The following is a 13,436-nucleotide window of genomic DNA, read 5'->3' on the forward strand; positions in this document are numbered from 1 at the left end:
TTCCAGTGCATATTATGTTGTAATAAACAACTATTTCTGTATGTGACTCATTATTATCAGTTACTTGAGGTTTAAAGTGGTGTGGCCTGTTAGAACCTGTGTTTTTTAACTGAGAAATGTTATTGTGAGTTGCACAGAGTATGTGATTGATGTCCCTGATAAAGGGACTTTTGTTTGCAAATGAAACCCTGATAGCTGATTGTCCAGTGTGTGATGTGATCAATTGATTGTTCTATATGGTGGTTGAAAGGCTTCTGCAAATATAAAAGCAAAATATTGTTTTTTGTTGACCAATTGCATGTGCAAGTAGTTGAGGATCCTCACAGCTTGAGGGAACAGGCCTTTGGACAGCCTGATAGAAGAGATCCTGATGATGCAGTACTTCCTGCCAGATTGCCATAGGCTAAAGAGGCTGGGGTTGGCAGCAGTTGCTCCTATCTTTCTTTTCAGTCATTATCCCATATAAGAACTTAAAATGTGTATTTTAGTGAACTTACTCCATTTGTATTGTTTTCATTTTATTAATGTGACACAAACAGTAAAAATAGATAGATCCTATAAGTCCCAGAAGCAGTGTGTTGTTGATAGACATATCACTTGCATATAGAAATAACATGATCTGCACTTTTCTAAATTCAGTGGTCTGAGTTGAAATCACACACAAATGAACTACAGACAACAACAGATGACAAGACATATTTCACTTAGAATAATGAATATTTAAACAGGAGCTCGGAAGAGATTTGACCTCTTAAGTTGTAGGCCTACTGCAATATAGACATACGGTATGTTTGGATTTGACTCACTTCCTTCATTTTTCTCAAGTATAAACACATTGTTCCCTTGCTCTTTCTGCATTCTTCTCCTGTTGTTTTGATTTAAATCTAATGACAATTAGTTCAGATTACCAACAAGAGGTATTCAGGTGTCCCTCCTCTGAAACACTGATATTATGAAGAATAGAATTGTTCTATTCGAGACTCATGAAGCAATAATTTGTTAACATGGGGCAGTGGTTACCTTTTGTTCTACTCTTGTGATACAGAATCTTTTATCTGTAGGGGAATTCAAGTTAATTAAGGAAATACAAAGATTAAACTAGTATGAAATTTCGCCCTTGGTATTTGTGAATATTTCTCGCTGTGTCGTCCTTACCAATTTGCAAATTAAATAAGTTGATGCACGATACATAGAAGGAGAGTCTGTATGATCTTACGAGTTCATTCATTTGACACCAGATTTCCTTGAACTAGAAATCAGCAAACTAAGCTGTCTCTTCTAGTGCTTTTCATCAGAGAACTTTCTGTAGGTTGTTGTGTCTTGATCATATTGTTCTTTACTTCTGCAGCTTTTTCTTTAGAGGGATCAGGCCTAAGCTTTGCAGATCTATTTCGGCTGGTAGCTTTCTGTTGCATCAGCAGGTGAGTTCATCTTTAGGAATTATTCCTAATTACACAAACACATGCAAAGCATACTACTGTGGTTCATCTTTCACATTTATGTTAATACCTATCAGAAATATTCATAGTGGAGTTGGTGGGGGTGCAGATAGATTTGAAGCATGAGCCACAATTTTTATTCCCCTTCTTGGAGTCTTTATAGACTCACACTTCTTAAGGTTATCATTAATCCTAAGTATATCATGTCCACAATAATTAAACATCTGTGAATCCATTTAGAAATCATAGGAAAATGACACTATATAACCCCAGGACTTGCCTGAGAATCATCATGTTTTCTTTAGAGCAATCCAGTGATTGTTTCTGAATGGGCTGTTTTGTGTGTACATATACAGTTTATACCACATATTATTTAGTTTTTATGTAAAATGGAGTGCTAAGTGCAACACACTCATAGTTTTAAGTATATCAATATTTAAAATAAAATCAGCTATGTTGACGCAATCATCTGATCCAAAATGAAGTGTGTAAACCTCTCCATTACGGCTATGTTGTTGTCTTGGTGGAAAAGGTTCAAGGTCAGTCCTCATACAACACAACAAGACTATGCATTATAAGAAAGACAAAGAAGGAAGTGACAAGGCTGGCACAACATTCTACAAAATGTTCTACTTTTAACTGTTATCTAGACAAGGAAACATAGATGCATTTTTAGATGGAGAGATGGTTAACAATTAAATATGTGACTAGTGCATAACTTTTCCCTTTGCGCATATTGACAGTCATTCCACAACATAAAAGCTTTTCTGTACTTGTACTTTCTGTACTCTGTTCAAATTCTTGAATTTCATACAATGGCAATGATTACCTAAATTAAATGCACTCACAATATAAACAAAGAAAATCATCTGTAGCAACAGCAGGGCTCAAAAACACCTGACCAATCATTTTATTCAGGCTGAACAAAACCACTGGATGGGCGACCTGCCTGTCAGCACACTTCCTACTTGCATGCACTCTGCCCTCACACTTAGTTCACAAAGCTTTGCAGGCAAATGTGGTACCACTCTGTGTTTATAGTTTGCGCTACTGCTAAGAAGGTATCCATAGCAGCTTTCATTCACAAACAAGACTGTATTTGACAAATCTACAACTAAATAGAAGTTGGATGCTCAAAAAAACATATTTAGTAATAGGCAAAAACTGAATTAGTGTTCAGTGTTCAAGTGGCTTTGGGAAGAAGTCAGAATGAAAGGGTGGGATTTCTTTGGTTTTCTGCTTTCAAAATCAAGCTTCTTCTTGCAGAATGGCCTATCGTACCTTTAACCCCCGCGCTGGGTAATGTGCTGATTATTTTCATTAAATTTTATTTCATACCATTGTGAGATCAATTCTCTGCTAAAAACCCTTAAGTGTGGTCTGTGGCATTTTCTTGTATGTTTACATTCTGTGTTACCAAAATGCATTGGGTTTATCATTAAGGTCTAACAAGCATGAAGTCTTTATTTTCTTCCTAAAAGATTTGCAGAACTCTTTTATTATTTGAAATCCTATATTGTTTAAATCCACGATTCCTATCCAGCAATCTTCTTCTTCCTTACTTACATGGGCATATTTGATACCACCTTTAAACTAGTGAATTAGCAGGATGTGCTCTTGCTTGTGTATCTTCATGCTTACACAAGACAACCAAATGGGAAACCACTCATAAAAAACAGTGCTACTATTGGTCAGAAATTCCACAGAGCACTTATTTACTTACACTTAATAACACTAACTACAGCTCATCTTTTAAACAGAGCTTAGAATTCTGTATTTATATGTTCAGAATCCTACCATTGTTACCTAAATACTCAAAATGCAAAATAAAATGTTTTGTATAAAAGCATTTTTGGTAACTTTTTGTTCCTCTGGTAACCCTTCCCACAATAGTCCAACTGCAGTTAATTATTGAATTTAAACTGTCCTGTTTTTATGTTTTCTTCAGAATTCTGTAGGTGTAATTTTCAGCTTTGATAACTAAGGTTTCAATGGGTTAAACCTTTGGAAACCATTGGAAAGTCTGGAAGATCTTGAAAAAGATCCACTGGAAGAAGAGTAGCAGACGGTTATTACCCTAACCCACACCCAGGCCAATCCAAGCGCCTCTTTTCCAATTCAGTGACTCACACTTTTAGGAAAAGGTTTTCAATCCCACCCTCTTTTTTTCATTTGTGTTTCTTTTTCATAGTCTTTCTACCACTCACTGAAACTTTTTTCTTTTTCTTAGGGATGTGTTACCCTTCACTCTGAAGCTTCCTGAGGCCATTACTACAGCCAGGACATCTGCAGATCTTGAGGAGATTGCTAAACTTGGAGCAGGTTTGTTCTCTTATTTGTATATGCATTTACAAAAAAGCATACATGGGTGAAGTTTGTGAACTGATGACAGACTGAAAGTAAAATATTAGTTTATTGATTATACTGACAGCAATCCACATTACAGATAGAAATGCACACATTAGCAGAGAGAACTTGCTTTGATCTAGAAAGAACTACCACAAAATTGGCAGATAACATTTATAAATGTGGCAGATTACACGTACAAAATAAGAATCCAGCATGAGAATGTGGTATGTGAAATGTTGGCTAACCTGCAGGTATGCTAATGTACACTACTGTCCAAATGTTTCAAGATTCAAGATTCAAAGCGTTTATTGTCATATGCACAATAAGGAAAGCATGTTTCCCTGTTCAATGAAATTCTTTCTTTGCTGTCCACAGTGAAATAGCCAGAGCCAAATAAAAGTAATAAAGTATAAACTACATAAGTACAAAGTAAAGGTACTATGTAAAAAAAATAAAAAAAATAAAAACATATAACAATAAAGAAATAGAAATATAGACTAAGTGCAAAGTTAGTGTGCAGTATTGGCTTATGTTCAAATCTGAGTAGAACCATGGTAATGATAAATTAAGAGCAGTAACAGTAACAGATGTGCAAATTAAGTAAAAAGAAAAAGAAAAGAACCATAATGGTTGGATAGATAGATAGATAGATAGATAGATAGATAGATAGATAGATAGATAGATAGATAGATAGATAATTTATATGTCATAAATTAATGATAATAATAGCAGCAGTAACATTATTATTATGAAATGTGTAAATTGTTTTGAAGCAATTCAGCCAGTCTGTGTCCACTGGCTACCTGTTTAAAAGTCTGATGGCTTAGCGGAAGAAAGAGTTCCTTAATCTAGAAGTCTTGCATTTCACACTCTGTACATCCGGCCTGAGGGTAGGAGTGTGAACAGTCCGTGTTAGGGTTGGGTGGAGTCCTTAAGGATGGAGGGAGCTCTGCTGTAGACTCTGCGGTGGTAGGTGGCCTGCAGAGAGGGCAGTGGAGTCCTGGTGATCTTTTCAGCAGCTGGTCAAGTTGCTCTCAACACTATAGCTGTAGAGGTTGCTGAGGATCTTAGATGACATGCCAAACTTCTTCAGCCTTCTCAGAAATTACAGCCACTGTTGTGCTTTTTTAACCAGTTGGATGCTGTTGGGTGTCCAGGTGATGTCCTCACTGAGATGGACCCCCACCTATTTAAAGCTGAACACCCTGTCCACTTCAACCTCCTGAATAAACTGTGGCTGATAAGTTCTCCTCTTTCCTCATGTCCACTATCATCTCCTTCGTTCGTGTTGAGGGTGATTGTTGTCCTTACACTATGTCACCAGACTGGCCACCTCCCTCCTGTAGGCTACTTCATCCCCACCAGTGATCCATCCTATCACTGTGGTGTCATCAGCAATGCTGATGCTAGAGGTCTCGAAGCGGGTGTAGAAGGTGTTGAAGTCATCTGGCAGGCTGTCTGAAGAGCTTATAGTGGTGCTTGTGGTCGGCCTGTAGTTTGTGGTGTGCTGCAGGCCCTGCAGTGGAGTAGAAACTGTCCAGCATTTCTCTGTACTGCCTCTTGGCCACTGTAATGGCTCTTCTCAGTCTATACTTTGCAACTTTGTACTCTGTCTCATTGCCTGATCTAAATGCAAAAGATCGAGCATGTAGCATGTGCCATACCTGACTGTTTATCCAGGGCTTCTGGTTGGGAAACTTCCCGACTTGTAAGGTGGATATGATGTTATCGACACAAGTGCTAATCCACCTAGTCACATACTCAGCATAATCCTGTATGCTGGCAAAATAGTCCTCCCGAGTGGCTGCTGCTTTAAACACATCCCAGTCTGTCAGAGCACAACAGTCCTACAAGATGGCCTCAGGCCTCTGGGGTCCAGAGCTTAACCTGTTTGGTGTTGGCATTTGTTTGTTTTAGTCTGTGTGTGTAGGCTGGGTACAGAAATGAAGAGATGTGGTCTGAGTATCTAAAGTGGGGGTGGGGCGCAGCCCTGTATGTACGGTGTATGTTGCTGTAAACATGGTCCAGTGTGTTCTTGTCGTAGCTGGGAATGTCCACATGCTGTCGATATTTGAGAAGTACAGTCCGTAAGTTGCACTGATTAAAACAATAAAAACAGCATCAGGGTGAGCTGTCTCTAGCTCGCTAATGACGTCATGTCAGAGTTTGCCAAGTGCTTCTGTAGAGTTGGCCCACATGGGGGGCGACATTTCAGCAGTAGAAACTCCACATCTGGCGAACAGTGCTTATAAAGAGTCTGTATGTCTCACCACCACAAGTTGTTGATGAACACACACACCTCCCTCTTTAGCCTTACTGGGGGCTGTAGTCCGGTCTTCCCAGTGTGTTGAGTCTGTAGCTGAACAGTGGAACTTTCTCTGAGAGCCAGGTCTCAGTGAAAATCAGAGAGCAGCATTCTATTACTTCCCGTTGTGTTGTAATCCTGGCTCTCAGCTTGTCCAGTTTGTTTTCCAGAGACTGCACATTAGCTAGCAAGAGGCGCAGTAGCGGTGGCTGGCTAGCACGGGTTTTAAGCCTAACAATGGAGCTCTCCCCTCTTGCCTTGCTTGCATTGCCGTCTCTGGACTGGTCTCCTCGGGTCAGCTACCTCACCAGCTACCTGGTGACTGATAACTATTGTGTGATTGGTCAGACATTTGAGGAACAGATGTCAGAGGTGGTGAGGAATTATAAAAATCTTTATAACACATCTTTTTTCATCTCTTCAGCAATAGCAACTAATAACAAATCTTCCTCCTCCACTTCAAACATGTTCTCCTCCACCTACTCCTGCTTTATCAACTCAAAAACTGCCATCTCTGCCATTGTCACCGTTCTGTCACTGTATTGTGGTTTGTCAGATTCCCACAATGCTAAGCGCACATGACGCGTGCTGCAGTTGGAGGGACTTCCCAGGAGTTCTGCACGTGAGTTTCTTGTGGAGTATGAAATGTCCTGCTGAGAACTAACCTTGTTTTTGTTTTCACCAACTCGAGAAATTAACAAATTTCTCTGTTCTCACCGAGTATGTACTGGCCTTAAGGCCAGGAACACAGTAGATAGTTTTCAAATCTTCACTGATTTTAAATACATGGGAGGCCACAGACATATAGATAATTTCAACAGATTTTTAATATTAAAATCCCAAGAACGCAAACACTAGATGATTTGATCTGTCTGGCAGACCACACACCTGCTGTCTGTAGTAATGATTTCACGCTGGCGATTCCACAGACATGAGATTTCACAGAATCTCGTGTGATCAAGTGTGACTTCGTGCCTTTTCATTGTCCGCCCTATTGTGGTATATCTTATACGATATGTTAAAAAAGACACCCATGTTTTTGGCATAATTAACAAACTTGTCTTCATGTCTTCAATGTTCATTTTGGCTCTAGTTTTGTTTTGATGCGCTACCATGATTGTAAGCTGTAATAGCTATTGTGGGTATTCTGGTGGAGCCTCTCCCTGTTTGACATTTACAATTGAGTCTCCCAACTGACCAGGAGCAGTGAAATAATGCAGTACAGGCAGGGGCCTGAGCAACCCTGGTGGTTTCTGCCTGGATGCCTTGTGTCGTGCACATACTGTACCCGGCATGACATAATCCGTAACGTCCCAGCAAACAGATGGCCACCGGAACCACCAGCCCAACATGAAGTCAGTCCTAGCAGCCCCAGGATGAACACTGAGGGGCTGGGTGTGTTCATAGTAACCTGTGGTGGTGTTAAAGGCAGTCTTCCACTCATCTCCTTGTTTGATGCGCACCAAGTGGTAAGCATTACGTAAATCCAGTTTTGTGAAAATTGAGAAGGCTGAGGCTAACAAAGGTAGTGGATAGGTATTCTCTACCATAATTTGATTAAGACCCCTTTAATTAATGCATGGGCGTAGGGACGTATCCTTTTTCTCTACAAAAAAGAACCCCGCTCCTGCTGGAGAGGAGGATGGTCTAATTATGCAAGATTTTAATGAGGACTCAATGTACTCATTCATTGCTTGCCTTTCTTTTTGGGACAAGGAGTAGTTCCTTTGGGGTGGACACTACCAGGTAGTAGGTCGATGGCACAATCATGATGTCTATGAGGTGGTAAAGACGTTGCCTTCACCTTATTGAAAACCTCCCTTAAGTCCATCTAACACTGGGGCACCTTAGTGTGGTTAGGATAAACCTCTTCCTCCTTAGAAATCCCTTGAAGTGTCCTAGAGGGGCCAGCTTAATTCAGTCTGAAATATTGTCCCTGGACCCAGGCACCTCAGAGAACTTGGTAGCAACTTGGTAACAGTTTTCTTGACAATATTTTTCCCATTCAGATATTTGACCAGTTGTCCAGTCCACCATGGGTTTATGTAGCAAGAGCCATGAATATCCCAGCGTTAGTGGTTTCTGAGGGGAGTTTATGACGTCGAAACTAATATGTTCATGATGGTGATCCGGTGAAATTAGTTGAGCTGGTACCATGTGGTGCGTGACTCTCCACAGGAGCTGACCATCAAGAGCTGTAGCCTCAATAGGTTGGGGAATGGACACCAATTCCAGTGCCAGTCGCCAAACAAGGTCAGAGTCCATCATGTTCGCATCAGTTTCAGAGTCTACCACCACCTGTTTACAACACAAATGAGAGGTAGTTACTGAAGTGGTAGGTCGAGAGGAAATTAATGCTGCATTTGGTTTGGCTCCCCAATATCCTCTCCGTTATTGGTGAGCCTCGACTTTTAGTGGGCAATTAGTAACTTGGTGACCTCGTTGACCGCAGTAGAAACACAGACCCTGGTTAAGCCTTCATTCCCTCTCGACTCCTGACAGTCGGGCGTGTCCCAGTTGCAAGGATTTGGTTTCCGAGTCTCTTTCTGTCCTGGCAACAGATGGCGCCCCTATCAGTCGGAGCGCCGGTTCAAGTCCCAATCATCTGATGTGGCAGTCAGGATGTGTGCTGTGGGTGGAATACTGATGGCTGGGTTTCCGATTCTGAAAAAGGTTCATACTCTGCTCTTGGCACTGCTGCTTCTCGTTATCCTGTAATCACTGAACCACTCTTACCACCAGTGCAATTAAGGAGTTTAGATCAGAAGGCAACTCTGCTAATGCTAGATGATCCTTTACTTGAGGTGATAATCCCTGAAAAAGGGTGTCAAACAAGGCGAGTTCCTCCCAGCCTGACTCGGTCACTAGTGTCCTTAATTCTATTGCGTATTCAGATGTGTTAGCTCATTTTAGTTAATGTTTGAGCTGCTCCTCTGCCTGGTGTAACCATTTGAAAAATCAGCATTAGAGCCGTGAGAATTTTTCAAATGTTGAGCAGGAATTCTTGTGCCATTCCATCGCCACCCAAGTCTCTGCCGGACCAGTGAGGTGCAATATGACGAACGCCACTTTCGCTTATTCATCCAAATACGCATTAAGTTCAAAATGGATACTGCACTGGGTAAGGAAGGGTGGCAGTCTCCTGATAATCTGGAAAAGCGCCTGAGTTGAGCCAGTTGCAATGTGATTGGTATAGTTCTAACTTGGCTAGCAACCAGGACTGCTGGTGCTGTGGTAATATTTGTCTGATCAGCAGAACCTTTACTCACCAGCTGTCCAATCTGGTTGCTAATGGCAGTTAACATAACCTCTTGTCGCCCAGTTACCTTCACGACCTCCTTGCAAATCTGTTGCAGTTGTTCTTCATGTCGCACAAGTCTTTGGCCCTGGGTTTGAGAAGCCCATCCAATGCCAGGACTCGAAAGCTGGCTTAACGAGACGTAACAGCACAGACAAACTGGCAACTGGAAAGGGTCTAAACCAAAGTATATACACTCTACTAATTGATCCAAACTTTACAAGGCAAATAATCTGCATGTGGAAGTAAGTTGACAAAAACATAACAGTTCTCTGGAATATCAAAATAAAACAGGAAATGATAAACACTAATGATCAGTTTGTGACAAAACAGCTAACGAACATAGTTTGCATATTATACTACCACATTGATCGTCTTGAGGTTTTGCAAATTCTGTCATACATTATTCAAAAATTATATGAACAAATTTCATGAGAAAAAAAACGGTCAGTGATAGTTCTGAAAGGTAGCTGCAATTAATCAAAAATCAACATGTGAAGATGGTGGAAAGAGAGCAGCCGCAGAAGTCTTTGGTCAACAAAAGAGGTAGAAGCAATTCCATTGTTTTGGAACAGTTTGGATTCGAAGAAGTGGACATGGATCAAAAACATATTATATGTAAGATTTGCTACGCGGTGGTGTCAGCACCACTATTTTACCACTATGAATATATTTTATATTATTTGTTTTAAGGAGAATTCATTGTTTTGTTCAATAAATGCAACATATTTCAAAAGTCAATGAGTAATCGTGTAAAATAATCATGATTTCAATAATGAACAAAATAATCGTGATTATGATTTTTTCTATAATTGAGCAGCCCTAGATGAGGGTTATACATTTAAAGCAATTACCAAAAAAAAAAAAAGACAATATCCGTAGGTGCAGTTCAAAGAGCCCTCACTCGTCATAAAAAACTCTGTGATGGTGTTTTGCTACAGGCGAAGTTGAAGATCTCCACAAAATCCAGGGAGAACTGAACCAGCATGAGTATCATTACATCTTTCAACTTATGCTATAGCTTCAGAAAGTCAATTAATTATCCTGTTGCAAGACAACAATCCCAAACACAAGTCCAAGCTGTGTACAAACTAATTAGAAAGAGAAGGATGTGTGCCATCAATCATCCTATGGCTTTCTCACTCACCCAACCGCAAAACCATAGAACTTCTTTGGGACAAATTGGATTGTAGGGTTCGAACCAGCCAACAAATGCACAGCAGCTCTGGCAATGTCTGCAGAAAATCTGGTGAAAGATTCCAGCAAGATACTTGGAAAAATTCACAGCAAGAATGGTTAGTTTGCAAAGCTGTAATCAAAGTCAAAGTAGGTATTATTAGGAATCAAAGATCCAGTGACTGTAATATTCAGATTCATGTTGTTTTATTGTTATCATAAAGTAATGTTGCATTCCAAATAGTATTGTACATCAATAAACTTGACTGAAACCAAACCTACATTGTAGAACTTGAAAATTTGGGGGTGTATTTAAACCTTTAGAGGGTAGTGTATATCATTAAATGTTCCTGTTTTCTCATGGAAAGGTAAAAATGTAGTTTAGTCAGAATAGTCTCCAGATTTTGCAGAAGAATCTTCATTTAAGCTACCAGAATATAACATGCATGTCATATGGAGGTCATGTTTTCAGCTGGGATTTTTAGAAAATTCCCTTATTTCAAAAACAGAGATACTTTTCCAGACAGTGGGAAGTGAATTGGTAATATGGCATTACTCTTTTGCACCCAAACCGATCTGTGCACATTCCTTAGCCTTTCACAGATTCTGAGAAGTGTTTCCTTCATCCCACATCTGGTGTGTGTAAAAAAAAAAAAAGCCCTGAGGCGTGACAGTCATACAGCCGATGTCAACAGCATTCCCCTGCACGAAGGATTAACTGGCATGCCAGGGCGTAATGACTTACCCTGAGGCTTCAGCTTCTTCCAGGCCCAGATCAGTTCTGCTTAGCTGTGCACAGATCCAGGCGAGAGCTGGCCACCTCTGGAGATTTTTCTCTCTATCCCAGCTGCAGAGGGCCCTGGCAACATAACTTAGAATATTTTCACTGAGTTGTGTGGAAGAAGTTTCCTAAAAGAACAGACTTTATTTATTTCCCCTAACTTGTACTGTAACATTTGTGTGATTTAAAACTGCGTGGGTGTTTATCTTACTCGCCACTTCCCTTTTCATAATCCACTCAGACAAATCTTTCTGTCAATTTAGGCTCTGCTGCTGTGATCCAGTTGTAAGCTATCACATGTGCTCTGAGTTTACACTGCCAGGCTTCCAGTGTCCCTTGGCCTGGCCTGGTCTCTATAATTCAGTGTGACACACAATGATTTGATGACATCTTCCCTTTAATGTGGTCTTGAATTACGTACAGACATACATTGTCTCTGTCTTGTATTCTTCAGTGTGTCTCTTACATTCATAAAAGGGCTCCTGTTTATTAAGTTGAGACAGTGGCAGGTTTTGATTCTGTGAAAATAACATAGTGACAGTGAGTAGTTGATCTAAAATACAGCTCTGAGGTACATATGAATAACAACATTGTGTATGTGTATGTATTGCCTACCCACTGTTGAGTCAAATATGGCTGGGAAAGCTGGAAAAAGAGCACTGTTGACTCTGATGTCTTCATGGGATCATATTACCTGTAGCTTAATACTCGTAGTGCCATTTTGGTGTAGTAGACACTTTGTTATCCTTTGTGACGCTTAACTGACTTTTTGGAAGCAAGTCTGTCCAGTATAAGTCATTAAGCTAAAGCTTTGAACCACTGACTTATCTTTTTTTTTCTCTGCAGGTACAATATACAGTAAAATCATGTGTTGTGCATTGACAAGAGCTACTTTAGATTGCTGTGCTGCAGGCATTGGGCATCAGAGCAATTTTAAACATACAGTATATTACTGTTTTGCCTGTGTCTGTACGTAGCCACACACGTGGGCTGTTTGATACATGAATGAATTTGCTTGTCCTGAATTGTTCTTGTAAGTGATCAGTATAAATAATATTTGTACATATTTATGCAAAGTTTTTTGTAAACACAGTTTACACCAATGTAAACTGGATGTGAGGATTTTCCATGATCAGTCAGTTGTAAGCTGCTACTGTAAAATGTTTTGTCCTACCTTGTGCCCTTTGACATGTGTGTGACAATGTGTGCATGTATATGCATCTTTTTTAATTATTTCTCATCTGTTATTCTTAATGTGGTCGATTTGTAAATACCAATAGTTCTTATAATCAGTTAATTTTTTGACATCAGAGGACATAAACAAACACATAATAAACTTTAGAGTCTTGGACATCTGAATATAACTATCCTACATGGGTCCCAATAATGTGCTAACGATGCAGGATCACACTTGTCAAAACTGTCGTCATGTTGATTGATTTGTTTATAAAAAGTCAGTGTTCTCCCTTGATCTGGTCCAAATGAACCACAGCACAGGTGTGAAAGTGTAGCTTAGTAGAGGGCATGCAGCATGACATTCTATTGCCCACATCGACCTATCAAATGTGTTTCACACAATGGTGTCAAATACTACATAAATCCTGTTGGTAATTGTTATTATTATTAGCACATGGCAGCTTAGCAGCTTTCATATCAAGTCAAGTCAAGTTGCCCTTGACTTCCCAAACACACTAACCACATTCCACTGGGCTTTCAGTCCTAGGTGTACAAATGTATTTGTGTGTGTGTAATTGAAGACTGTACACTGTTCCTTGCCTATACCTGAGTGAACATGCTTGCATGTGTTATTGAGGTATGATTAATTCTGCAGTAATAAAAGTGTTAAAGTAAATATAATTAACAGAACTGTCTATCTAAAGAGATTGTTTCAGCAATGATAATACCACAGTCAGAACCTGTAACATTTATGAAAGGAGAAGAAATGAATAGCCGAGAGCAAACTCTAGTGTAGTAGGAGGGAAATAGGAAAGCCTTTTGTCACAGTGAGAAAAATTGAGAAAAAGAACTTCAACTAAAGGGCGGGGGGGGGGGAGGCGGGAATACAGCCCGCCCACACATATTAACATG

At 40.0% G+C, this 13,436-nt stretch overlaps 1 protein-coding gene across 2 annotated transcripts in view; it reads left to right on the forward strand.

Moving 5' to 3' along the window:
- Window positions 1–13,436, forward strand: part of rin2a (Ras and Rab interactor 2a) — a 66,992-nt gene that overhangs the window by 37,070 nt on the left and 16,486 nt on the right. For both annotated transcript variants that reach the window (XR_004463219.1, XM_026308592.2), the window contains exons 6-7: window positions 1,349–1,421; window positions 3,670–3,761. Coding sequence is in view for 1 of the 2 variants with exons in the window: in XM_026308592.2 (XP_026164377.1) it covers window positions 1,349–1,421; window positions 3,670–3,761 (165 nt within the window). In the remaining variant the exon portion in view is untranslated. The remainder of the gene's footprint in view (window positions 1–1,348; window positions 1,422–3,669; window positions 3,762–13,436) is intronic.

Source organism: Mastacembelus armatus, chromosome 15, assembly GCF_900324485.2.
Source record: "Mastacembelus armatus chromosome 15, fMasArm1.2, whole genome shotgun sequence".
In the NCBI taxonomy this organism is placed as follows: Eukaryota; Metazoa; Chordata; class Actinopteri; order Synbranchiformes; family Mastacembelidae; genus Mastacembelus; species Mastacembelus armatus.